A 27,156-nucleotide genomic window follows, 5' to 3' on the forward strand; every position below is an offset into this window, starting at 1 on the left:
TTCCATAACATACAATTGTGGATACAATTTCCCAAATAATTCTATCTTATAAATGTTACCAGAAACTGATGATTCCTTCTCACTCTTTTTACATCAACACATGTGAAAGAACCTTTAGCTTTTAATATAGCCACAAGCATCTCTGCCCTGGCTGAATAAACCTGTTCTGCCCTTCCATAAGGCAGTATATTCAGTTGACCCCCCACCTTCAGCTTTAGTCCTGATATTCATCACTGGTATATGCCTACTATCACCATTCAGTCCCCTACTATTATAATTGATGCACAGAAAAGGTACTGTTGACTTTGGAATTCCTGTAACTTGAAGACCTAGTTTAAAAACACGTTGATCGCGGATAAAACATAAAGAATGGACAGATAAATCTTTGGCTATCAGCCCTTGCACTAAAGTGCATTTGGTTTCAGGCAGATGTGCACAGATGATCAGACTAAATATCACTTGCAGTACAGAAAAAAGTCAGGGCTAGAAGTGAGCTGACCCATTGCTATATGAAGTGGTGGCCAAAAGCAACATGTGAATGTCAGTTGAACAGACCGATATTATGTATGTATTTCTGTTATGAATTTGATTACATGCGTCTGGCAAGAGAGCTAAAGCTGTCTTGAGGCCAGACTGAACAAGAGTGTTTGTACACTTTATGAAGACTACATTTAAGTAAGAAAACACTTAAAATGCAAATTGTGTAGATTAATATGCAGTTGAAAGCAATTTTGAAACAGAACCTATTAAAATATAGTAACTTAATACATGTACACCTATTGTTAAAACCTTTTGGTATTTTTGGGCTGGGTAAGGCGTAGCTTATTTTGGACTGCACAGGATTCCTCTCTCATAGGACTGTTAATAAAGAAGTCAGTAGATAATAACTGTAGTCTGTTTGCCAGATAAACGTCTATTATGTGGGCTTATTCTGTGTCATGGATTCAAAATAAACACACATTTCCAAAATTGAAGACCATATATATGTCGGGCCTTGGTTTCACATGACACACTACCTTGTGTATTTTTCTACAGTAAATTTCTATAAAGTTACCAAAAGCTCGGTAAAATCACAAGCTCTTCTTGCGTCATGTAGTTTTATAAGCAGGGTCAGCCGTTTTTTCCTGATTGACTTATAAAAAGCTTTAAAAAAGTGTATGTGGAGGGATTGAGTCAAAATGTGGGTCATTCACAGGAACATAAACATAAAAAAACAAAGTTCTTGGAGTCATTAGGTCGCAGCCTACCTTGAGAAAGACATCTTAAGGAATTTCATAAGTTGACCTGGGAATGCACCCTGCCTGTTGCTTGCCATTGGCTTTGTGATGTGTAACTCGCGTGTTCTGGCTTGTAATTTGCTGGCTAGGGCTCTCCAAGTTCACGTCACCTGTCTCATGTCTAAACCTTATTTACGAGTATCCTTACGAGAGTGCCCTGTCTGTAAACAGGCATGTAAGTGATATTCGTATCTCCTAACATTTACTGTGCATCCAAAGTTGAGGCAAAATGTCAGGCTGTGTCTTCGAGGGAGCCTGGTGTGTGTTCTGCTTTCGGCTTACTTCGAAGTGAGATAGTTTGCGGGTGGAATGCAGATTGATCTCCCCATGGAGTAGGGGTGTCGCTAGAGAGGCAAGGCAAACCAAGCACTATGGTCAATACACATAGTATGCTCCGAAGCTTAAAATAGAAGTGACTTGAGAGATATTCTGAATGGGGGCACCTGCTGAGTGTGTCTTGGTAGCTAAGGCAGCACATTTTTACAGAGCGACACGAAAGCTGGGGAAGGGTGCCCCCCTAAGTGCTGTGTTTTCATGAAGCACCTTGACTAATTATTGAACCGTGTTTCTGGTAGAAATGCTGGGTTCCGTAAACGATGTACTGTAGGGAGATGTGCAGCTTTTTTTGCTGTCCTTAAACCTGCCCTTTAACCGTTCCTAACTTACACAAATAAAGGAACGGGGGCACTGGAAAATTATTGATCTGCTTAGTATCACATAAATGCACTATGCGGTGAAGCCTGGAATTACATTCATCATTTGGTCTCACAGATGGTATTTTAGGCAACACCTTTTCCGAACCCCAAAACTGGGGGCTGGACTTGACGATCCAGCAGGCAAAAGGCACGCAAGTGGCAAGCCTTGCAGTACGATGCCTACATGCAGCAGGTGATGCTCATGGTATGGACAGTCACCCACTCAGCAGAGACTAACACCAAGTAACATCGGCTAACAACAGGAGAATCCACTGCACAGAGAAATGAGCATTGGCAAAGCCAGTAGGTCTCCGCTATGAGAGATCTGTTGGCTTTGCAAATGTTTCTTAGCCATGTTGCAACATGGCTGAAAGTAAAATGAAAAACTCTATAATGCAGCCAACGTTGACCGCGTCTTAGCGCTTAATTTTGAAAAATTATTTTTGCTTTCGGCCATGCTGCACTAAAGCCAGCACTACTGTACAATATAGCTAAAAAGACATTGACAAAGCAAATAGATCTCACCTAGGTGGGACCTGTTGGCTTTGCCAATGCTTGTTTTTATTTGGTGACCGACACGCAGAACACGTAACCGATAAGCAGAACACCTAACCTGAATTTCCCTTATTTTATTTTTTTGTTTGTTTTTAGATGAATTGGCTATGTTGGTTATATATTCATATATCTTCCCAGTTGGGTGTGGTCCTCAAAATTGGGTATTGTCATGCTGTGATAGATGTATTCATCCACTCACAGTCCCCACAGGGGAGCCGAAGACTATCTGGGGCATTAGTCAGGGCCTAGGATCCCTGATTTCATGCACTAAAGAGTCATATGCTGAACAGGGGGGCCTTCCTAGATTAGGAGGTGGCTAAGTGTATATAGTGAGAAGGGCTTACCTGTGGATTGCATGAATTTAGGGATCCTAGGCCCTGACGAATGCCTCAGACAGTCTTCGGCTCAAGTTAGTGGACAGAAACATGTTGGCCAGTGATTTATCGGTGACTCTTCGGATCATTATTCTCTAGAAGCTTCCCGCTGTGGTTTTAATCTCAACAACAATCACTGCCAATAAAGGTGTAATGTTACACAGGAGATTGATTAGGTGAATTTAGACTCTATGTAGTACAACTGGATCCCGATTCTTTTTCCAAATAAAAGTTGTCTCCGCACTCCCTCCAAGTTCTTTTAACGACAAGGTTGAGTCTGTCCAGGTGGTACTTTCCTACCTGGATGGGGGTAGGTGGTCATATGATGAAGCATGACACTATATAGTGTGTGAGACCACCTAATCTGTAAGGAGGAATTCCCCTCATCCTTTTCTAATAACCACATTCAGCACACACTTAGGTCCCGAAGTCCAGGAGATACACGATGTAGTACAATTTAACTTTATTTTGTACCTACATGAAACCCCATACTCAGTGTTATTTGTTTTAAAATAGAGATCATGACCCCAGTGGGCAACATGCTTGTGTGGCCTACAACGTTAAGGGCAGACCCAACGTGAAGCAAAGAATCTGCACAGAAAGCTAAACTTTGGTGTCTCCTTCACAATCTAAAAAAATATCAAAGTGGTCAAGGGCACTGAAGTTCCATTGATCTGTGGTTCAAAAAAATACTGCCTTTCTTACAAAACAGATTTGTATGTATTTGATAGGAGCCCTGAGTATTACTTTCATTGTGTACCGTTATATTATCAACAGTGTCTTTCCGTTGATTCTCAAGTAATTGAGAAATAAACTGTTAACTTGCTGGACTGCACAGCAAGGGCCCAGCATATGTGCTTAATAGTGCTCCCATTATATACCAGCCAGATATAGTCTGCTGCTTCTGTTACCATAGTTGCATAGGATCCACCAACCAAATTTATGAAGCGCAGTTGCAGGTGCAAATCATTCCGAGTCCAAGAGTTAAGGTCTGGAATGCACCTGGCAAACTCCTCAAAGTAGAATCCGGGCATCTGCTCACAATTTAAAATACGTTTTACACAGTGCTGAGACTTAAAAAGCATATTTTTGGTAAGCCTACTCTTACCACCAAACTGAAAGATAATGTTTTATCTCCATGTTTAATGGAATGCAGTGAATGAAGAAAGTATTGGAGAATTTTAACCACACTCTTCCTGCTCCGGCTAAATAATTGTACATAGATTAATCTTGCTTGGCTCAATGACCAAAGACAGCCTTGACAGAAAGACCTACTTCAACTTTGGGTTACTCTAGCCACCCCATTAGCTCTTCGCCTTCAGCATGCTTATAACATCCACCTCCTTAAACTTAAAATCTATTACAGTCTGTCATAAAGAGGAGGAACTGCATGTGAACACATCATTGTAACTTGCAGAGCATGTTAACCTTCTTAACCAAACATCTATACACAATAAACTGATAATGTGAATAAATTCCATGCATAGACTCCGAAGAGGATGCAAGGAAATAAGTCGGTGCTAGATAAGACAAACAGTTGAACATATAAATATAACACTGCTCTAGTCCTATTGCAACTGAGCTGATGTACTTTCTTCAGTTGAATGTGGATATAAGCACTTCTAAATATACTAAAATGAATATCATAAATTGTTACTGTGATACATGCAATGTTTTTCTTTGATATTTGTTGTACCTGCTGTCCTTCTGCATCACAGGCCAATATCTCAACCTGCTCTCTTTTTCTTGTGTTATTTCCTTGATACAGACCCATTTATAGCAATGTGTATTAAATATTGTTTCAGCCTAAGCACTGTTGCCACTGAGCACTAATACAATCCATGAGTACATCTCAACATTGTCTGGATAGTAAAGGACAGTCCTAGTCGGAGAGTGGGAAGCTTTGACTGGCACAGCTGGTGCAGTATTCCGCCACATACCCTAGACCCAGTTGCTACTACATCTTCTGCAGTAATTACACCCCTGCATTTATCACCCACATCGCTGTTTCCTGCTGAACCCTTTCTGACATCAGTGCCTGGACCTGGGTGCCTTGTGCCAAACCCCTTCCTTCATTCTGGCTAAGTATGATTCACAGTCTCTCTACCAGACTTCAATGGGCAGGCTCAGCTGTATTGATTTGACACTTCCCATGGTCACCCAATGCTCTCTACTCCTCTCACCAGGACCGAACTCTGTCATTGTATCTATTGTAAATATTATTCCCTTAATTTTAATTTTCAAGACACTTGGTGTCTCTAGAACGTCTGATCATTCATGCATTGTGTGTTTTGTGTCTCTGATTCTGTGATAGTTGAATTTCTTAGGATTGGAAGAAGTGTACTGTAATAATGTCCTATGTAGTCAACCTACTTCGGTGTTAGCTGACAACTTTTTTTTTTTTTAATCTTAGGAACCAGGATGACTACCAGTTGGTGAGGAAGCTCGGCCGGGGGAAGTACAGTGAAGTGTTTGAGGCCATTAACATTACAAACAATGAGAGGGTGGTTGTGAAAATTCTGAAGGTAAGGCAGAAACCACCTCACCCAAGCAATATTTATGTATGCTTATTCAGAGGGACATTTCCAAATGATTAAAAGAAATTGAGTGTCCAGACTTTCTGCGCTAAACTTCAAGTACCCCAGATTTTATCTCTTTTTGCTCTTATGCTATATGTAAGACCCCTACAAACATATTTCATCATTAGGACCATTGTAACTTTCTAATCCACCAACCTAACCACCCTCCCTCCCCCCCCCCCCCCCCCCCCCCAACAGAAAAATCGATGTAAATTATTAAATGTTTTGGATAGTGGTAGTAAAGAATGATTCCTCCCATCCTCCGTTTGTTCACAAATACCTCCATGTGTCTGGATGACTTGGATATGGGCAGAGTGCACAATCTCCTGTGTTTGGAAACCCTTCATGTTCTTTAAAAAAATCACAATGCTCTTCATGTTCAGAGTATGCAAACAGATGTTGACTGAGGGGTTCCACCAGTACATTGTCCTGATCTGGGAAAAATAAAACCTGTTTGGATGGGTAAGGTAAATGAGGTAAAGCTTTGAGCGAAAACTGTTATTGTCTTTGTCTATCAATAAAAGGAACTGACATTAGAATAGTGGTCCAGATCATAAAATGCATGAGAAGTGTCCAGATTCCTTTTTACCTTTTGCTAATTGGAAATGCTCCGTGGTGTAGTGAGTGCCCCTCTAATTGAAAAGTGATCTCGCCTACCAAATGCCTGTAATTATCCCATATATGCTCTACTTGGAGTAGGATTATCAGTATTTTTTTTAATAAAGTTTTCTCCTTGTGAAAGCATGGCTCTTAGCCAGTATGGGTCAGGAATATCTATAAAAATAATACGGATTCAGTGATAAACTGGTCCTGATGAAAAACCACGCAGTTTAGTAGTAGAGGACGACAGCATATACATCTGCTCCTGAAACACCCATGGACTGGCGAACCTTCTACTAGATGCGGAGGCGATATAGCGTTTTTCCAGAATTACGACATCATCTTGACTCAGTAAACTTGATGGACAGAGCCATCCCAAATTAAAGGCTATGTCCGGTATCATGTTCCAGCAACAAAGTCACTGAAATTCGGACACCCTAAGGGGGTCTTTCAATGTTCTGTTCCCCCAGATACAACTGGGCTATTTAACAAATTGATCTCGAAGTTAACTGGATGCTACCAGTCAAACTGGTGCCGAGGAACAAACGTTTCCCTTAGACGTTATTGCTGCTTATCAGTGTATACATTAATCCCAGAAAAGTACAAAAAGGAAAAATCATGGAAACTGTTTAAATTCTACAGAAGCAGTACAAGCAAGCAATTTTTATTATTTTTTGAGACTTTAAAGTAGATCCTGGCAAAGCTAATACAAAAAGGGTCCCAAAACCGCTCAGCGAGCGACTACTTTCCGCAATCCATTCGAATTCAGTTCGAATGCCAGCAGCTTTGTTCAACAAATATCATAATTTCTGCCTCAGTAACCTATAACACAAAAAACTTGACATGACATGGCCCTGGAATATAGAAAGTGCTGGTAGAGGTTTATAGATATGCCGGATCCATCCAAATTGTCGAGTGACCTAGAAAAGCAGGAAAAACTTAAAACAGAACAAGGCGAGCGGGAAATGGCTTGGTTGCATTTATGTGACTCCTTCCTGCAAATGAACAGCTTTTAATATTACTTAACGGGGAAAATAAAAACGGAGGTCACGGAAGGCGGTACAACAGAGAGCTGTGCAATCTAAAAGCCCAAGTCACACGGGAAACCAGAAATGTGGTTAAAGGAGTTACGACTGGGTAAGCAGCCAGACAAATCTATGCTCCATAAATTGAAATTGCACTATAAGAAAGGTTGTTGGTCAGAAAAACGGCATTACCAAAAACTCTTGTGGACCAAGCTTTTTAAGTCCAGCAAACAGCAGAATAACAAAATGTTCTGGCAGCTGGTGATGAACGGGCTTTCTCTGGCAAAATCAAGTCAATCTAATGACGGGATCAATGCAGCCATTTGGGAAGCACACATACTCTCATTGTACTCAGTGCCAGTCCAAGAGGTTAAGGGTGAAGACCCACCAGCTATGAGGGGGATGTAAAACAAGTCTGGCTTGAGCCAACTTTGAGTTTGAAGTGAAGATGGAAATTTGCACGCCCCCAAATTCTCACGAACACGCTTCCATCCATGTGAATTTAGAACAGCTGAAAGGAATTTTAAAGAAATTAAAATTGGAAGGGGCTGCATGTCCACATGGAATCCCAAATGCCCTTGTCAGAGGTGAGACAACCTACTGGGCCTACTACTTAGCACAATTATTTAATGACCGTTACAGCACAAAGTGCCTGCCAGACTCCTGGAAAGGTAACATCTTTCAACCCATTTACAAGAGTGGCAATCGCGCTTCTCCACTGAATTACAGGCTTATAGCTTTAATTGACGTTGAAGGAAAGCTCAATGCATCCTGTCTTAGCACCATTTAACAGCTTGGATAAATGATAAACAGCTCATACCATGAAGTCGGACAGGATTTAGAGATGGCAGGACGCAGGACCAAAAAGTGCACTCTGAGGGCCAAGCTACAAGGATACAACAAGCAGCAAGAGGCCTGTCTTACAACTGCTGACTGATCAGTGGCAACTGGCCCGGACCCTGATGTCTGGCCTGTGCCTAACTATCTGAGAGTCTTTAAGTACCTCCTCTGAGGTTCTGGGGGGCTTTAGAGTACGCCTGTGGTGGATTGGCACTTGAAGGACTAAAGTCAGAAAGTAAACTCTTTGACCAAGATGAACCTAGTTGGTGTATCAGTCCCACTCTCCATCGCTGTCAGCTGCAAAGTGAACCTAGGTTCTGGCCTACCACGACCATTGACGTTTTTTTGAACTTAGTTCTTCTTGGGCTTGCTGTTACTAATTAAAACATAACAATTGACATCTCCAGTTTCTCTTATTGCATTTATGTTGTTTTGTTTATTAAATTGTACTCTGTTTCTAGTTCATTTTGGTATTTTTATTGTTTTGCATTCAGAATTTTTGGTACAGCACAAATTCTTTACACATTGCCCCTAGTTAAGCCTGACTGCTCTGTGCCATAGGGGTTTGAGATCATGTTAATTTGCTGACTTTGAGGGTTCACCCTGACAAGGGTTCTGGTGGCTCCTTATTCAGCGTTACAGTAAGAACCTTGAATTTTTCCTTACAAAGGAAGATGTTTACAAAAAAAAAAAAAGAGGTCCAGGATTGATGTGAGTTTACCTTCTGTTTGGATAGAAGTAGTGAGACTAGCACTAGTTACTTCTCTGCTTCTGTGGGACTCTCTAGTCTATTGGCCAGAAATGGTTGAACCCATTTGGCAAGGATGCAGTCGTGTTCTGCAGAGATGCGAACAAAAGCAAGAGGAACTGTAGTGGGGTATTGGCAGAAAGGGAAGAGCTAAATTGGCCAAACCCCCACCCCAGATTCCCTGGCCACAGGTGATTCCCAAAGAGAGAATGAGAGTACCTTTGCACGAGAAAAGGAAAATGAAGACTGGCCATGTGGTTGGTGTTCATTTCTTCTGTTGCCACCACGCCCCCTGATGCTTTTGAAAGGGTTGTATGGGTTGCTGCACAGCCTGAGATGACTGCTTTGGTTGTAAGCCAGGCGCCAAGGTTATCCGGTGAACTTGGTGGGGGACCTGGTTAGCTGGAGCAAGCAAGACCAAGGCGTGGGCTGTAGACCCGCTGTAAATAAACTGCTGCAGTAACTGACCGTTCCATCTTCAAAAACCTCAAGCCATTAAAGGTATGTCCATGAGGAATGCCTGCAAGTCCCCAGAGAAACCAGAGGTGTACATCCATGTGTGGTCATGAACCACCATACCAGTGCCCATAGCATGGACTACACAAACTGTATTATTCAACCTAGCCCTCTGAATATTTTCCTGCATCCTGCCCATAATAGACCGTATGTGTGAAAGTATTTCTAAACTCCTCTAGAATGGTGGACATGAGCTTTCTTGCCATATCCCGTAGGGTGTGGTTGCACCTGCTCAACAGACTATGCATTCAGCACCCATAATTGCTTAACTGTGTCAGTTGACACTGGGGCCTATTGGCTCCATGGGGCTTAAAGACACTCCGTAGGAACCAAGAATCATGTGCACTGTCTCTTTAAGACCTGTATATGCTGCTAGGGATCGTTTATCTTGTGACTTCAAATCATGCTTAGAATTGAGACACAAAAGGCAGACATCAAGGCAGGTCCATTACTGACATCGCTTTCTGCTGGTACAGTACAGTTTGAAGCCGTAGTCTTCAGGGGAGACATTGCTTTAGCCCACTGCCACTGGATACAAGGGCAAAAAAGGAACTGACATCAGCGTGCAGGGGGTGACCATCCATATATGGCTCTCTGAGGTGGGACAAAGCCAATTCTTAGTTCAATGGCACCATCTATGGGGACATGAAACTCTTGCTAAAAAGTTTTCAAATCCAGTATGGTGCTTGGGGGAATTCTAAAATTGAGGAATCTCTGGTAGAAGTATCCCTCATAATACATATTTGTTGGTATTTTGTGACCTTATTCTCTCCAATGAGCAGATTACTGCGTACACAAGAAGTAAAGAGAACTATTACACATTTTCCTGGCCGAGACATCAGTAAATTAAGACATATTTTGGGCTATTGATGCTGTTTGGCTTTCGTAAAAGAATTCTTGGCTAGATAGTCTCCAAAAAAGCTAATTTGGCCTTTTTTGAGTGAACGTAGAACCATTCTGCTAAACCTAACCCCTTTTGCTGCCATGAGAGTAAAGAATTGCAGAGCTGCCACCTTGAAATCAATTCACATGCTTGCAAAGGAGGTATATCTAGATTCAGACTCTGATGTATTGATTGAATCCTTTCATTGTCATGTTTCAGCAGCCTATTTTTTTTTTTTACTGATTTATTGCTTGTTCTTTTTTCTCTATATAGGAGAGGATGAACTTGACATGTTTTCTCTTGGTCCTAGTAGTGGGTAGTAGATGGTTTCTAGGTGGTGTCTGTGTTAGGTGCTTTTTTTTTTGTTATTTTTTTTAGTACTAGTGTTATGTTATGTTATTCTGGTCCTAGAGCCTTCAGTATTGTTGTATTTCACTTGATACTCATGTAATTCCCTTTGTGCACTAGACTCTCCAAAGATAGCTGAATTAAGCAACCAATGTTCATTCCAGGAGGCAGTGGTAGATGTTGAACTGAGACACAATGTTGCATAGTAGTCTCATAGGACCATAGTTTACGTCGGAACTGTACATTAAAAAAAATAATAGTTCTTTATTTACACCCTGGAAACACAGGGCTGGCAAACTGATAAAAACTAAAAAAGGAGGGCCCTGGCTTCTTCTGGATATTCTGCTATGACGTCAGGTGCTAAAATTGACATATGGACATCAGTGCTGTTGTTAAAACATGGACTCCATGTCCTTTTAAACAAAGTTGTACATTCTTGATTATCATCCAAAACCTTCACGCTTCAGTTTTTGTTATGGCTTTGGCTACAGTTTTTCATGTTGGTGAAGCCCATTTAGGAGGCAGAATGCCTTAAGTACTCCTAATTGAACATCTCCATGAACATATCTTGGATGCCCTGTGGTATGACTTTACACCAAAAGCTGGAACTGCCTTGCAATGTTTAACCCCTTCCTACTGACAAAAAAAACCTTGCAGGATGGTATGATCCGTTAAGGATTTATGTACCTCAGCATCTCCTTTGAATGAGTAAATAGGGATAATTGATGTTACTTCTCAAAATGAATGGGACGGGATGAGATTGTGCTGCATTTAGAATAAGCATATCTGACTTGCTGCCTCTGTCCTTTATGAGGAGTGAAGTGAGTACTCTGAGCCCTGTGACCTAGAGAGTGTAAGGAAGTGCCGTGTAATGGCCCTGCTCTTTCTCTCCATTTATTTCAACAGCTTGGAGGTGAGGTGGGCTAGATTTATTTCCCAAATACCCGATTTGTATGATGCCATCCTTATTTCCAGGACTCGTATTATTTATTTGTTACAATCCCCACCCCCCCAAAAAAGGGCCTAGGTGACTAGATAACTGTAACATGCCCAGGCTGAGATTAATTCCCAAGTATGTGAGCTTGACTTCCACACAAGAGGCTCCCCAAACATGTCTCCAGACCAAAACAGACTTCCAAAGGAAAACATTTAGATTAGCCACTTTAAAGGACAAAGATATGACCACTTTTAGTGTTTCCCTGAAGCAATAACAATTCTTCATAAATCATTATTAAATGTCACTCAAATAATTTTTGAAAGACTTTTATTTTACGTCTGCACCTATGGGGACATGAAGCCGGCATTTAGAACAACAAATTAATACACAAAAGCCAAACAGTCATAAAGTGTGGTTCAAATATATATGGTGTCTTATCATAAGTATCCTACTGATTTTTTATTTTAATGTAAATCGTATATCACAATGAATAATAGCACGAGGAAGTTCATTTTGTTAATTGTCAGGCCTACTCAAGACCATGGTCGGGACAAAAAGCTACTGGGTATAGTACACATACCCCTGCTACAAAGTAGAAAACTCGGCATCAGTATAATTAAAAAAGGATGTTAATTAAAATAATTACATTCATATTCCTGGAGTGTTCTATTCATCATCCAATGTAGTTAGAGTAAATATAGAGAGAACCATATTAGTACTGGCAGTTTGGTGGCACAGAAGGCCATTAAAAAATAGAGGCAATTAACCCCTTCGCTGCCAGGCCTTTCCCCCTCCTGTGCCGAGCCTTTTTTTGGCTATTTGGGGAAGTTCGCGCTTAGGCCCTCTTAACTTTTTGTTCACATAAGCTACCGAGGCCAAATTTTTGTCCTTTTTTTCCCAACATCCTAGGGATTCTAGAGGTACCCAGACTTTGTGGGTTCCCCAGAAGGAGGCCAAGAAATTAGCCAAAATACAGTGAAAATTTCGTTTTTTTAAAACAAAATGGGAAAAGGGGCTGCAGAAGAAGGCTTGTGGTTTTTTTCCCTGAAAATGGCATCAACAAAGGGTTTGCGGTGCTAAAATCACCAGCTTCCCAGCTTTCAGGAACAGGCAGACTTGAATCAGAAAACCCAATTTTTCAACACAATTTTGCCATTTTACTGGGACATACGCCATTTTAACGATTTTTTGTGCTTTCAGCCTCCTTCCAGTCAGTGTCAGAAATGGGCATGAAACCGATGCTGGATCCCAGAAACCGAAATATTTCTGAAAAGTAGACAAAATTCTGAATTCAGCAAGGGGTAATTTGTGTAGATACTACAAGGGTTTCCTACAGAAAATAACAACTGAAAAAAATAAATATTGAAATTGAGGTGAAAAAATCTGCAATTTTTCTCTACGTTTTACTCTGTAACTTTCCTGCAATGTCAGATTTTTTAAAGCAATATACCGTTACGTCTGCTGGACTCTTCTGGTTGCGGGGATATATAGGGCTTGTAGGTTCATCAAGAACTCTAGGTACCCAGAGCCAATAAATGACCTGCACCCTGCCTTGGGTTTTCATTCTATAACGGGTATACAGCAATTCATTTGCTGAAATATAAAGAGTAAAAAATAGCTATCAAGAAAACCTTTGTATTTCCAAAATGGGCACAAGATAAGGTGTTGAGGAGCAGTGGTTATTTGCACATCTCTGAATTCCGGGGTGCCCATACTAGCATGTGAACTCAGATAGACGTCTTTTTTACACACTCTCTTATATTTGGAAGGAAAAAATGTAGAGAAAGACAAGGGGCAATAACACTTGTTTTGCTATTCTATGTTCCCCCAAGTCTCCTGATAAAAATGATACCTCAAATGGCCCAAAACACAACGTGGACACATCCCATTTTTTTTTTTTACAGAAAACAGAGGTGTTTTTTGCAAAGTGCCTACCTGTAGATTTTGGCCCCTAGCTCAGCCGGCACCTAGGGAAACCTACCAAACCAGCACATTTTTGAAAACTAGAGACCTAGGGGAATACAAGATGGGGTTACTTGTGGGGCTCTGACCAGGTTCTGTTACCCAGAATCCTTTGCAAACCTCAATTTGGCTAAAAAAACACATGTTCCTCACATTTCTGTGGCAGAAAGTTCTGGAATCTGAGAGGAGCCACAAATTTCCTTCCACCCAGCGTTCCCCCAAGTCTCCCGATAAAAATGGTACCTCACTTGTGTGGGTAGGCCTAGCGCCCACAAAAGGAAATGGCCCAAAACACAACGTGGACACATCCCAATTTTTTCACAGAAAACAGAGGTGTTTTTTGCAAAGTGCCTACCTGTATATTTTGGCCCCTAGCTCAGCCGTCCCCTAGGGAAATCTACCAAACCTGTGCATTTTTTAAAACTAGAGACCTAGGGGAATCCAAGATGGGGTGACTTGTGGGGCTCTGACCAGGTTCTGTTACCCAGAATCCTTTGCAAACCTCAAAACTTGGCTAAAAAAAACACATGTTCCTCACATTTCGGTGACAGAAAGTTCTGGAATCTGAGAGGAGCCACACATTTCCTTACACCCAGCGTTCCCCCAAGTCTCCCGATAAAAATGGTACCTCACTTGTGTGGGTGGGCCTAGCGCCCACGAAAGGAAATGGCCCAAAACACAACGTGGACACATCACATTTTTTGCAAAGTGCCTACCTGTGGATTTTGGCCTCTAGCTCAGCCGGCCCCAGGGGGGGGCAGAAATTGCCCAAAATAAATTTGACCCCCCCCAAGACCCTTGCCTACGGGGTCGCACCCCTTGCGTGACGGCGCAAAAAAAAAAAAGATTCCCAGTGCCTAGTGGTTTCTGCCCCCCTTGGGGGCAGATTGACCTAAAATCGGCCGATCTGCCCCCAAAGTGGGCAGAAATGGCCTAAATACAATTTGCCCCTCCCCAGGGGAGCGACCCTTGCCTACAAGGTCGCTCCCCTTGCGTGACGGCGCAAAAAAAAGATCCCTGCTGCCTAGTGGTTTCTGCCCCCCTTGGGGATTGACCTAAAATCGTCCGATCTGCCCCCAAAGCGGGCAGAAATAACCTAAATACAATTTGCCCCTCCAGGGGAGCGACCCTTGCCTAAGGGGTCGTTCCCCATCTGTAAAACAACAACAACAAAAACAAGCATTTACAATGCATCGGGTCTCGCGTTTGCTCATGTTAGAGCTGATTGCGTTGTAAACTCCTAACCCGACTGTACGGAAATGCCTCCTTGGCATGGTTACCTCCTGACTTTTTGCCTTTACTGATGCTATGTTTTGAATTGAAAGTGTGCTTAGGCCTGCTAACCAGGCCCCAGCACCAGTGTTCTTTCCCTAACCTGTACTTTTGATTCCACAATTGGCACACCCTGGCATCCAGGTAAGTCCCTTGTAACTGGTACCAAGGGCCCTGAGGCCAGGGAAGGTCTCTAAGGGCTGCAGCATTTCTTATGCCACCCTGGGGACCCCATGCCAGCTTGTGTGTGCTGGTGAGGACAAAACAAGTAAATCGACATGGCACTCCCCTCAGGGTGCCATGCCAACCTCACACTGCCTAAGCAGTATAGATAAGTCACCCCTCTAGTAGGCCTTACAGCCCTAAGGCAGGGTGCACTATACCATAGGTGAGGGCACCAGTGCATGAGCACTGTGCCCCTACAGTGTCTAAACCAAACCTTAGACATTGTAAGTACAGGATAGCCATAAGAGTATATGGTCTGGGAGTCTGTCAAACACGGACTCCACAGCACCATAATGGCTACACTGAAAACTGGGAAGTTTGGTATCAAACTTCTCAGCACAATAAATGCACACTGATGCCACTGTACATTTTATTGTAAAATACACCCCAGAGGGCACCTTAGAGGTGCCCCCTGAAACCTAATCCAACTACCCGTGTAGGCTGACTGGTTCTAGCAGCCTGCCACACTCGAGACATGTTGCTGGCCACATGGGGAGAGTGCCTTTGTCACTCTGTGGCCTGTAACAAAGCCTGCACTGGATGGAGATGCTATCACCTCCCCCAGGCAGGAGCTGCAACACCTGGCGGTGAGCCTCAAAGGCTTACCCCCTTTGTTCCAGCACCGCAGGGCACTCCAGCTAGTGGAGTTGCCCGCCCCCTCCGGCCACGGCCCCACTTTTGGCGGCAAGGCAGGAGGAGATAATGAGAATAACAAGGAGGAGTCACTGGCCAGTCAGGACAGCCCCTAAGGTGTCCTGAGCTGAAGTGACTCTAACTTTTAGAAATCCTCCATCTTGCAGATGGAGGATTCCCCCAATAGGGGTAGGAATGTGACCCCCTCCCCTTGGGAGGAGGCACAAAGAGGGTGTACCCACCCTCAGGGCTAGTAGCCATTGGCTACTAACCCCCCAGACCTAAACACGCCCTTAAATTTAGTATTTAAGGGCTTCCCTGAACCTAAGAATTTAGATTTCTGCAACTTACCGAAGAAGAAGACTGCTGAGCTGAAAACCCCTGCAGAAGAAGAAAGAAGACACCAACTGCTTTGGCCCCAGTCCTACCGGCCTGTCTCCTGCCTTCCAAAGAAACCTGCTCCAGCGACGCTTTCTCCAGGACCAGCGACCTCTGAATCCTCAGAGGACTGCCCTGCTTCCAAGAGACCAAGAAACTCCAGAGAACAGCGGCCCTGTTCAACAAAGACTGCAACTTTGTATCCGGAGGAGCAGATTTAAAGACCCCTGCAATCCCCGCAAGAAGCGTGAGACTTGCAACACTGCACCCGGCGACCCCGACTCGACTGGTGGAGAAACAACACCTCAGGGAGGACCCTCCGGCGACTCCGAGACTGTGAGTAACCAAAGTTGTCCCCCCTGAGCCCCCACAGCGACGCCTGCAGAGGGAATCCCGAGGCCGTGTAGGCTGACTGGTTCTAGCAGCCTGCCACACTCGAGACATGTTGCTGGCCACATGGGGAGAGTGCCTTTGTCACTCTGTGGCCTGTAACAAAGCCTGCACTGGATGGAGATGCTATCACCTCCCCCAGGCAGGAGCTGCAACACCTGGCGGTGAGCCTCAAAGGCTTACCCCCTTTGTTCCAGCACCGCAGGGCACTCCAGCTAGTGGAGTTGCCCGCCCCCTCCGGCCACGGCCCCACTTTTGGCGGCAAGGCAGGAGGAGATAATGAGAATAACAAGGAGGAGTCACTGGCCAGTCAGGACAGCCCCTAAGGTGTCCTGAGCTGAAGTGACTCTAACTTTTAGAAATCCTCCATCTTGCAGATGGAGGATTCCCCCAATAGGGGTAGGAATGTGACCCCCTCCCCTTGGGAGGAGGCACAAAGAGGGTGTACCCACCCTCAGGGCTAGTAGCCATTGGCTACTAACCCCCCAGACCTAAACACGCCCTTAAATTTAGTATTTAAGGGCTTCCCTGAACCTAAGAATTTAGATTTCTGCAACTTACCGAAGAAGAAGACTGCTGAGCTGAAAACCCCTGCAGAAGAAGAAAGAAGACACCAACTGCTTTGGCCCCAGTCCTACCGGCCTGACTCCTGCCTTCCAAAGAAACCTGCTCCAGCGACGCTTTCTCCAGGACCAGCGACCTCTGAATCCTCAGAGGACTGCCCTGCTTCCAAGAGACCAAGAAACTCCAGAGAACAGCGGCCCTGTTCAACAAAGACTGCAACTTTGTATCCAGAGGAGCAGATTTAAAGACCCCTGCAATCCCCGCAAGAAGCGTGAGACTTGCAACACTGCACCCGGCGACCCCGACTCGACTGGTGGAGAAACAACACCTCAGGGAGGACCCTCCGGCGACTCCGAGACTGTGAGTAACCAAAGTTGTCCCCCCTGAGCCCCCACAGCGACGCCTGCAGAGGGAATCCCGAGGCCCCCCCTGACCGCGATTGCCTGACTCTAAAATCCCGACGGCTGGAAAAGACCCTGCACCCGCAGCCCCCAGCACCTCAAGGATCGGAACTTCAGTGCAGGAGTGACCCCCCAGGAGGCCCTCTCCCTTGCCCAGGTGGTGGCTACCCCGAGGAGCCCCCCCTTGCCTGCCGCTTGTTTGCACACTACACCCGGCCGCCCCCATGCTGCTGAGGGTGTACTTTCTGTGTGGACTTGTGTCCCCCCCCCCCCCCGGTGCCCTACAAAACCCCCCTGGTCTGCCCTCCGAAGGTGCAGGTACTTACCTGCTGGCAGACTGGAACCGGGGCACCCCCTTCTCCATTGAAGCCTATGTGTTTTGGGCACCCCTTTGAACTCTGCACCTGACCGGCCCTGAGCTGCTGGTGTGGTGACTTTGGGGTTGCTCTGAACCCCCAACGGTGGGCTACCTTGGACACAAATTTGAACCCCGTAGGTGGTTTACTTACCTGCAAGAACTAACAATACTTTACCTCCCCCAGGAACTGTGAAAATTGCACTGAGTCCACTTTTAAAACAGCTTGTGTTTTATGTAAAAGGTATATATGCTATTGTGATTATTCAAAGTTCCTAAAGTACTTACCTGCAATACCTTTCAAATGAGATATTACATGTAGAATTTGAACCTGTGGTTCTTAAAATAAACTAAGAAAAGATATTTTTCTATAACAAAACCTATTGGCTGGATTTGTCTCTGAGTGTGTGTTCCTCATTTATTGCCTGTGTGTATGTACAACAAATGCTTAACACTACTCCTTTGATAAGCCTACTGCTCGACCACACTACCACAAAATAGAGCATTAGTATTCTCTTTTTGCCACTATCTTACCTCTAAGGGGAACCCTTGGACTCTGTGCATGCTATTCCTTACTTTGAAATAGCACATACAGAGCCAACTTCCTACACCGACTTTTCACCTATCGGGCAAAAGTGCATTTAGGTACATAACCCAAAAAAGTGAAATCAAGTACGTAAAGCGCTCGACTTCTGCCAAGCGAGATCGGGCTCGTAAATTTGAGAAAAAAAAGTCAACGAGCCCGATGGAAAACAGCGAGCCTCGCATGTTTTCTGTACTTGGTCGCTGCGCTGGAGGAGGGCTAGCCACCGGAAAAGGTATGCCATATGGGTGCCTTTGACTAGTGAAAGCAAGCAGATTTTATCAGGGAAGCCCACCAACCAATAAAAAACACTGATGTGAAGTTGACAGAGCTCCGAGACCTTTTATAAATACAAAAGAGTCTCCCTGCGATACGCATGCGCGAGCGCATGCAACGCAGGCTCGACCCTAAAAATCACCAGTGCCTAGTGGTTTCTGCCCCCGGGGGGGGAGAAAAGGCCTTAGAAAAAAAAAGCCCCCCCCCCTGGGAGCGACCCTTGCTCAAGGGGTCCCTCCTTTATGCCAGTTTCATTTTTTTAAAAATACCCCTGGTGTCTAGTGGGCGTTTTGACAGCCGGATTGCTTTCAATCCGGCTGCCAAAACGCCAAGAGAGACTTCAAAGGAAAGGAAATACATTTCCTTCCATTTGAAGCCTCTCTCGGCCTCCCCACGTGGGGGAGGCTCTGTGACAAACAGCGTGCGCTCGCGCACTGATGCCACAGGGGGGCTAGGGGGGGTCGGGGGTGGAAGGGGAAGGGCTTCTCCTTCCATCCCTGCCTTTGGGGGGGGTGGGGGGGAAGCACACAGAGGGAGCGAGAGTGCTCCCTCTGGGCTGTGTGCCGAGGACGTAATGGTTACGTCCTCGGCACAGCAGCACTGTGCTGCAGGACGTAACAGTTACGTCCGCAGCACAGAACCGGTTAATAGGTGAACAAATAGCACCTCTGTAGTGCAACAACTAGTTAACCTCATACGTGGACGTTCAGTCTGTGTATTCACCATGTTAGAAGTGAAACAGTTATAAAGTATTGAAAAACAAACTACATTTCATAGATACAGAAGTTCTTGAAAGATAAGACTAAAGACGTGCTGCTAGTTTGGAGCAGTCTGCCCCAGACGAGCAAAAGTAACCTTTTTGAAGAGGTCACCCTACTGTGTAGCCTGGGTTTCTGGCAGCTGGCATATTAAACGTGCTACAATCAGAGTGCAGTCCTAAGAGTTAGAGGGCCTCTCATTGAGCAGAAAAATTCAGCAGTCCGTCAATGAAGAGAAGGTCTACACATAATAAAAAAAACTTTCCAGAAACTGGTCAGTTAATCAGTGTGTTAAAGGACACATACAAGACACATGAATTATAGAGCAGCCATCATATGCAATTTAGAAGACAGGTTTAAGCTCTAGGTCGTAATGCTGTATGTAATATTTTAAAATATATTCAAAAATAGTTAATGTAAAACTAATATTGACTATTTCTTTTTAATTGTCATTCCTCTGGATGAAAACTTTTATTGTTGTCATGTTTGTCTTGTAAATTCTTTTTGCTAACTATCTTTCTTTGGAAGCTTCTTTTGGTTTGAAGTTCAATATATCCCAGCTTCCTTGTGGTTATTAGCTTCCCCTTCTTGAGCATAAACCCCCAGCATGTCTGTCAATGCCTTTTTGGAGACATGCTGAGGTATACGATCTAAACGAGGGAGAAGTGGTTGTATTAACTTTGACACCATCCCCTCCTTTAGAGCAGATCCTCCAGTGTGTTTTTTTCCAGCAAAGGCAGACATACCAGGAATGTTAAGTAGGCATGGCGGAGAAGGCTGACAGGGCAGAGGATTAGGCATCAAAACAACTCCCTGCCATGTAAAATGCCTAACTTAATTTTTCTGGCATACCAATAAATAAGATTAGACCATTTTAATTAACTCATAATGTATTCTTCCACTGGTTGGAATGTGTGCTAAATTTGCTCAATTAAAGCTATTGTGAAGGTGATTTATAAAAAACATCAAGCCGGCCATTCATTTTTAGGTCTCGCCTCGCAGGCAGTAGGCGCGATCGGGTTGAGAAAGACCTATTGTGAGCTTAAGTGATCCTACAGCCTAGCCTGCCAGTTGCTTACCATTGGATGACTTTGTCACATGTTTGCCAGTATCTCTGATGGCCTTCAGTTCTTTTCTTGTGTTAGTCTCCTGGCTGATAGCCCCTTTACAATTATTTTGAGTGGTTGCCTTGTAGCCTTCCACTTCACATTTAGGAAATTGCTTTTTTTCTTATTTCATTTAGCCGTCAATGAGAGTGCATGTGTGTTCTAGCTGCCTCCCTCAGCTAATGCTTTCCCCTCCCCCGTGCTTGACACTATGCTGCTGCCACCCCTCCCAGCTAGCCTGTAAAAGCAAAGCAACAGTGATATTTCTTCTGGGGATATATTTGAGTAGCAGACTTTAATGTTTGTTTTTGTTTTATGACCTGCTTTCCTCATGTTGCATGAAAAGAGCACGTTATTGAGACGCAAAGGTGCTGGGGGAAAGGACAGCTGTAGTTCTCACTCAGCTGGCATCTGAGGCAGAAGTTCAGCTTGTCATGCCACTACTATGGGCAAGACATAATTCTGTTCCATGGGCTGCTGCAGAAGTCCAATTGACAGAATCATTTGGAAAGTAACTTAGGCCTTCACAAGTTTTTCCATTTGCATTGTGACTCTTCTGTATTCTTTTTTTTTTTCATTCTGTTCAGTTTCCTAAGTGAAACATTTTAGAAAAATGAGCCATGACCTTTATACAGATTGAAAACATTGACCTTCGATGTATGGTTTTCAGATACCATAAGATGTTTGCCTTTCTTCCACTGTTTTATTTTTTCCTAGTACTTTACAGGCAAACGTTAGTATGATCATCAGCTCAGCACACTCATTATGAAGGCAAGATCTATTCTTTTTGATGCTTATTTTTTTTATTTTTTTTAAAGAACTGATGAAGTATTAGAAAGTAATTGCACTGTGAATTGATACGTTAAGCATACGCCAGTGCATTGAAAATTACTTTCAGGGATACATTGTGCTGGATGAAGGCAGGTGTGGTTGCAATACCCCAGTCATATGTTGGAAGATATGTTATGGTGTTACCACACACACTGTCTCTCTGATTGACGCAGTACAACTGTCAACATCTATTTGCTTATATAGATAACACTCACAGATTAAAATGCTCACACAAACATATAGGCAGATCCCATCTAGGAGATAGTGCGTATTAAGTGTGGACAGCCAGAGGATGCAGGTACAGGCATGAAACACTTCATTGATAGTCCTCAACACAAAATAATACAGGTCTGCATGCGTGGACCCCAGAGCACTTCTGTAAATATCCATTTTAAAAATTAATATGTTGTTACCATCCACCTGATTTCATGATGAAGAAAACCACCTGCTATAGCCTGTCAGAAGCTCAATTTATTTTTCCTTGATCACTTGGAATACCAATTTCAAACTTGTTACAACATTATTGCTCAGAAAGGTGAAATTGTATGAATAATAGAAAAAGAAATGCAGCCTGGTGGGCATATATTGTAAAGAAATTTCAAAAAAGTACCTTCCCTTTAGGAACCCATAAAGCTTCTCTAGCCGCATTGTATCCTACAGGCAGTTTGCCTCAAAGAGCCAGTTCTTTTTTCTGGCTCATGTGAGCAGGACCTTGAGAGCACACTGACATATTAAATCTCAATTATTTTCCTTGGAAAATAATATTTCAAAGGTTTGAAAACCTTCACTCAACGTTTTTAGATTTTTTCTATTGAGAGACATAAAAATTTCCAGAATCTTGAAAGGATTTTCCACAATTTCTTCACTTTTCTAGAAATGCTCTTCAGGTCGCAGAAAAAAGACTGTCAGACCCATACAAAGTCTGTGCAGTGTGCCTTCCTAAAGACCACATTACGAAGGATTGTGACATCTGCAGCAAGATATCAAAATGCTCTTAAAGGACAGGGACGGAACCAGGCTGAGGGGCCTTTTGAGGAAATGAAGAGGAAGAGATCAGAACGATCTTTTCATGCCGCCTCTGGAAAAAGGTCCAGTTTAAAATTTCCCACAGAATGAGATTTAATGTGAAATCATCTAAAAAAAATAAAAAATTTTCATCACTAGCAACATGATTCAGACTCAACGTCTAAGGTAATGACGTTTTTGGGTCATCAGTCCTGATTTGTTAGCCCTCAAGAGAGTTTGGAGAGCTAAGATCACCGTTGAAGAAGCAATATCAAAATCAACGTCATTCATCATCGACACGCAAACTGCATTCATCGTCGGGGAGAGAACATTTACTGCCAGTCACCATCTTTCATGTTGAATGTTGCATTGTTTGCACCACGTCTGTTGAGGAAGCTGCCATTGCCCCCAGAACTGACTGCATCTCCATATCTTCTGTAGAGTCCCAGCAATCAAATTCCCTACATTCACTGCAACTTTCAACTCCTTAGATGAGTGGGAGTACTCCAAGGTTCTCCACTTCATCATTTAATACAACTTGAAAGTAGAGACTGCATCAAAACATATCTCTGTGGTCAGGGACCATTACGCCAGATCATCATCCTTTGCCTTTTAGACTGTTAAAGCCAATAATCTCCTTTCGGGATTCACATCAAGAAGGCAGGCATTGTTCTCCAAAAAGGAAAAGGAGAACGACCCCTGTTGCTTCATGACAGATCTCCTACAACTTCAGTGATTTGGTATATAATTACCTATACTACTTACTAGACACCAATGTCTCCTGTGGCTTCTGCTAGAACTTCTCCGATGGGTGACATCACCTTCCAAAAAGTCCTTGTTAGAGGGTCTAAAAAATGTAGCATACCTCTACACGCTCCACAAACAACTGTGTCGATATTCTGGAAACTTTACGAAACTGGGAAAATCCTAAACCTCTTTTGCCTTTGGTACCTTGCCCCTTGGAACTTGTTTAAGACAAATTTTTAACACCTGATACAATTAAAGCTGCAACTCCAAGGTTGCTTAAAAAATATTTGCCTCTACAACATGATCCTAAGCTCCTAATAGCTGAGCCTAAACCAGATTCAGCAATAGTAACTCAAGTATGGAAGAGACAGTCTTTGACTCCAGAAACAGTACCTCTCCAGAGCATAAAAGTAAACAAATAGAAGCAGTTGGTCAGAAGGTATGTGGAACAGCTTCCTCCCAACTTAAAAATGCTAGTGCTACTGCCCTTCTTGGTCGTTACCCAAGGGAGATTTGTGAAAGAGCCATGCCACCTCAGTTTGGACCCAGCCGATGTGCATATCAGTCTTGCCCCTATTCCTCCTGGGAACAATCTGGCCTGAACTGCCAGGTCAGGTCTTACCTGAACACAAGCAACCTAGGCCCAGTTTGACCCTAGTTGGGGCTCTTCAGCCAGGTGTAGCTTGGTTCCAGTGGCACACTGAGCCTGGGACCCATGTCTGTGGATACCCGGTGCACTTAAAACAGCAAATGCAAAAACAGCAAGGTGATAGATGGAATGCTTGAATTAATCTCAACCCCTGGCAATCGCTTGGGCTGTATCCAAACACTTTTTTTTGTTTTTTTCTGCTCACCATGCCACCTCAATTTGGTCTCAGCCACATACAAATAATTCTTAACCCCGTTCTTCATGGGAACAGTCAGGCCTGAACTGCCAGGCAGGTCTTCTCTGAACCGAAACTCAAGCAACCTGGAACCGGTTTCACCCTAGTTAGGGCTCTTCAGCCAGGTATAGCTTGGTTCCATTAGCACAGTGAGCCTGGGACCCTAACTGGGCACTCCCGCCGCAGAACTAATTCTGTATTTGATGTCAACAGACATAGTCCAATCACATGTCAAGCAAATGATGCTGACCTACTTATTACACTGAACGTAATCTAGGTTGCAGTTTGCATCAATTAAAGTACATCTGGCAGCTATTATGGCAAACGGCAAATCTCCAGCCCAAGTAACTTTTTTCAAGATAATAATTGTCAAGGATTTTTTCTTTTTTATAGAAGGACTGAACATATTCTATTGTCTGGTTCAGCATCCATCTCCCACTTTGAAGTTAAATGCAGTAATCTCCACATTAATGGGTTCACCTTTCGAACCCGTACATAAATATAGATTGCAACATTTATCATGGAAATGAGCTTTTTAATAGCTATTACTTCAGCTAGGAGAGTAAGTGAATTAGAAACACTTTTGGTAATAAAACCATATGTCATTTTCCTCTCTCAGCAGTGATGAGAACTCATCCATTGTTTCTCCCTAAAGTGGTTTCAGATTTTTATATCACTGAAACAGTTACCTTTTGTATATTTTTCCACAACACCTGCAGAAATGGCTCTGCACTCTTTAGATGTTAGAAGGGTATTACGATTTTACCTGGATAAAACAAAAGATTTGAGAAAGTCTTCTCAACTATTATGGTCCAGTAAGACAAGGTTTTGCCATTTCTTAACAATCTGTAGCTAGATGGGTAGTCTCTTGTATCACACTATGTTCTCAATTAGCAAACAAACCATTACCAGGCAAACCTAGGGCTCACTCAACCAGAGGAAAAGCAGCTACTAAGATATGGGGTAGAGATGTACATTTAGCTGACACACGTAAAGCAGCTGCTTGGAAGTTCATTCATACATTCACTAAACATTGTTAACATTCTCGTGCACAGGTTTCATGCTAAGATGTGCCAAGAAACATGAGGGAGTATTTTTTTTTTTTTTTTTAATAGACCATGCTCTTCTTGCTGCCCAACAGCCGCATTTGAGGCCTGAAATAGCCTGTTATTCTATTCACTGCTGACTAGCAATAAAGACTATCATGCTGAAGATAATGTTACTTGTAATCCTGGTTCTGCGTCATAGGAATCTTCATTGAAGTCATAAACAACCCACCAGCCTCCCCAGCTTTTATTGTTGGACATTAGAAAACAAATTGTTATATCTATACCGTAAAAAAGAACTAGCTCTCTGAGGCAAATTGCCAGTAGGGTGCACTGTGGGTAGAGCAGCCTCATGGATTCTTAAATGAACAGTACCCTTTTTTGTCTTTAGAATATAGGCCTATCAGGCTGCATTTCTTTTTCTCTTCTTAATAAAATTTCACCTTTCTGAGCAATAATGCTGCAGTACAGGTTTTAAATTGGTATTCAGTCGTATTCTCCCATAAAAATAAATTGAGTCCTTAATAGGCTATCACAGTTTGTTTTTTACATCACGAAATTAGATGGACATTAAAACCCCAATGGAACTTTAAAATGGATTGCATATATAAAGAAGTACTCAAAGGTCCACGCAGGCAGCGAGGAGTTATTCAGAGTTTGACTTCAATGAGGATTCCTATGATGAAGAACCAGGTCTACAAGTAAGTCATCTTTTCTTCTTTGCCTGGGACCGTACTAAGTATGTATTGCTGCATTTCAGCATATAAAGCAGAGCACAGAAAGACCTAAGCGAAGACACAGTGTCAAGTATATTTGTAATGTGAATGTTGCAATTGTGTGTGACTGCATGTTAGCGAAAATAAATAAGTATTTGAGGGGTTGTGGTGATCTTTTTAAGTTCATCCTTTAAAGCAAACATTAACTCCTCCCATGGTTCAGCAGTGAGATATTTCCTGATTCCCATAGCTTCCTCATGCCAGAAAGTCACAGCCTCTCCTTCAGGCCAGCATAAACTGGTCTTCTGCCAATTTGATTTCTTAGGATAAAGGGACACCTTCGTTTCTTTGTGACTGGATGTCTGGCAAATTTAAAAAATGTTTAAGAATCTGTTTTTAGCCTTGCAGGCCTTTGAGTGCCTGAAGAGGCCCTGGCTTCAGCACTCCATGTTGTATAGATTAGTATATTTCAGTTATGTCCCTACAATAGGTCCCAGTGGGCTATTCCAAAACATGCCTTGTCTCGTCTCCTGAAGCCTGGCATCTGGGCATCTATTATTTACTGCACCATCAATTTTTTTCAGCATGTTGGGAGTCTGGAGTGCTCAATGAAGTATTCTAAAAATGAATACATTGAAACCGAGCATTGTGGGAGATTTTGTGTGGATGAATTATCAATTTGCGAACAGTCTACCCTTGTCTACTTCCCATTTGATCTGTGGCTGATCTATGGTAATACCGTTATGGGATTGGCCCTGCTGCCTTATTCATAAGATCAGTGTTCTTCCATTACCTATAATATATAGCGTTTGTACTAGAGAATGTATTTGGGTTACACTATGGGTGATGTTCCTTAAACAGTGAAGAGCAACAGTCAGTTTTCTATAGGTCATGGAGTGCCCTGTGTGAAGCCTATGCTGTTCTCTGAGCGTGTCACAGGGATCAGGGTGCCTTTTTGAAAAAGTTCCCCTGTCAGTTTAATAACTGATTTCTCCCACGCTTCCTGAGCTGTTTTATTTAGATCCTGCATGAAGGTGAGGCTGATCTTCAATGACATTGCAGGGGCACATGGGGTAACTTGTGGCATGATGCTTAAGGTTTTTCTGTAGCAATCTAGTGCAATGCAATATAGAGTAGATAGCGCAAGCCCTCAGGGGTGAGGCAGACCGAGGGAGGAATATATTTGTGTTAGTCCGGAGCATTAGCAGTGTCATGGGGGCCAACATCCTCTAGTAAACATCGAGCCAGCCATCACGAGTCCCATTGTAACTGAACTGTCAGGTAAGTGCTCAAAATTGGGAGCTCCCAACCCTCTCCAATCTGCGGGAAGCTTCAGTTTAGCTGGAGAGAGACAACACCTGTTTGGGCTAGGTCACACAGCACCCAAGATTTTGGAAAGTGGGAGAGGAAAATTAGAAGAATAAGAAACTAATTGGAGCAACACGGTTGGTTTGATTTGTGCAATCCTTCCCATTGTGGGAATGGGCAAAGATTTCCAAAATGTGATCTGAGGTCCTAGGGCAGCCATTGTATCTGCCATCCAGAAGGTCTTGGACTGATTGATAAATGTGTGAACTGAGATACTGAAAACTCATATTTTCCCATCTAATCTTACCACCTCCAGTGTCTGTCCTTTGCTCTGGATAG

General features: G+C 43.3%; 1 protein-coding gene across 1 annotated transcript in view; it reads left to right on the forward strand.

Annotated features, from left to right (window-relative positions):
- The window catches only part of CSNK2A2 (casein kinase 2 alpha 2), a 478,508-nt gene that overhangs the window by 52,018 nt on the left and 399,334 nt on the right, over positions 1-27,156 (forward strand). Inside the window, exon 2 of the mRNA XM_069217427.1 lies at positions 5,315-5,426. Within this exon, the coding sequence (XP_069073528.1) occupies positions 5,315-5,426 (112 nt within the window). The remainder of the gene's footprint in view (positions 1-5,314; positions 5,427-27,156) is intronic.

This window comes from Pleurodeles waltl, chromosome 12, assembly GCF_031143425.1.
Source record: "Pleurodeles waltl isolate 20211129_DDA chromosome 12, aPleWal1.hap1.20221129, whole genome shotgun sequence".
Classification (NCBI taxonomy): Eukaryota; Metazoa; Chordata; class Amphibia; order Caudata; family Salamandridae; genus Pleurodeles; species Pleurodeles waltl.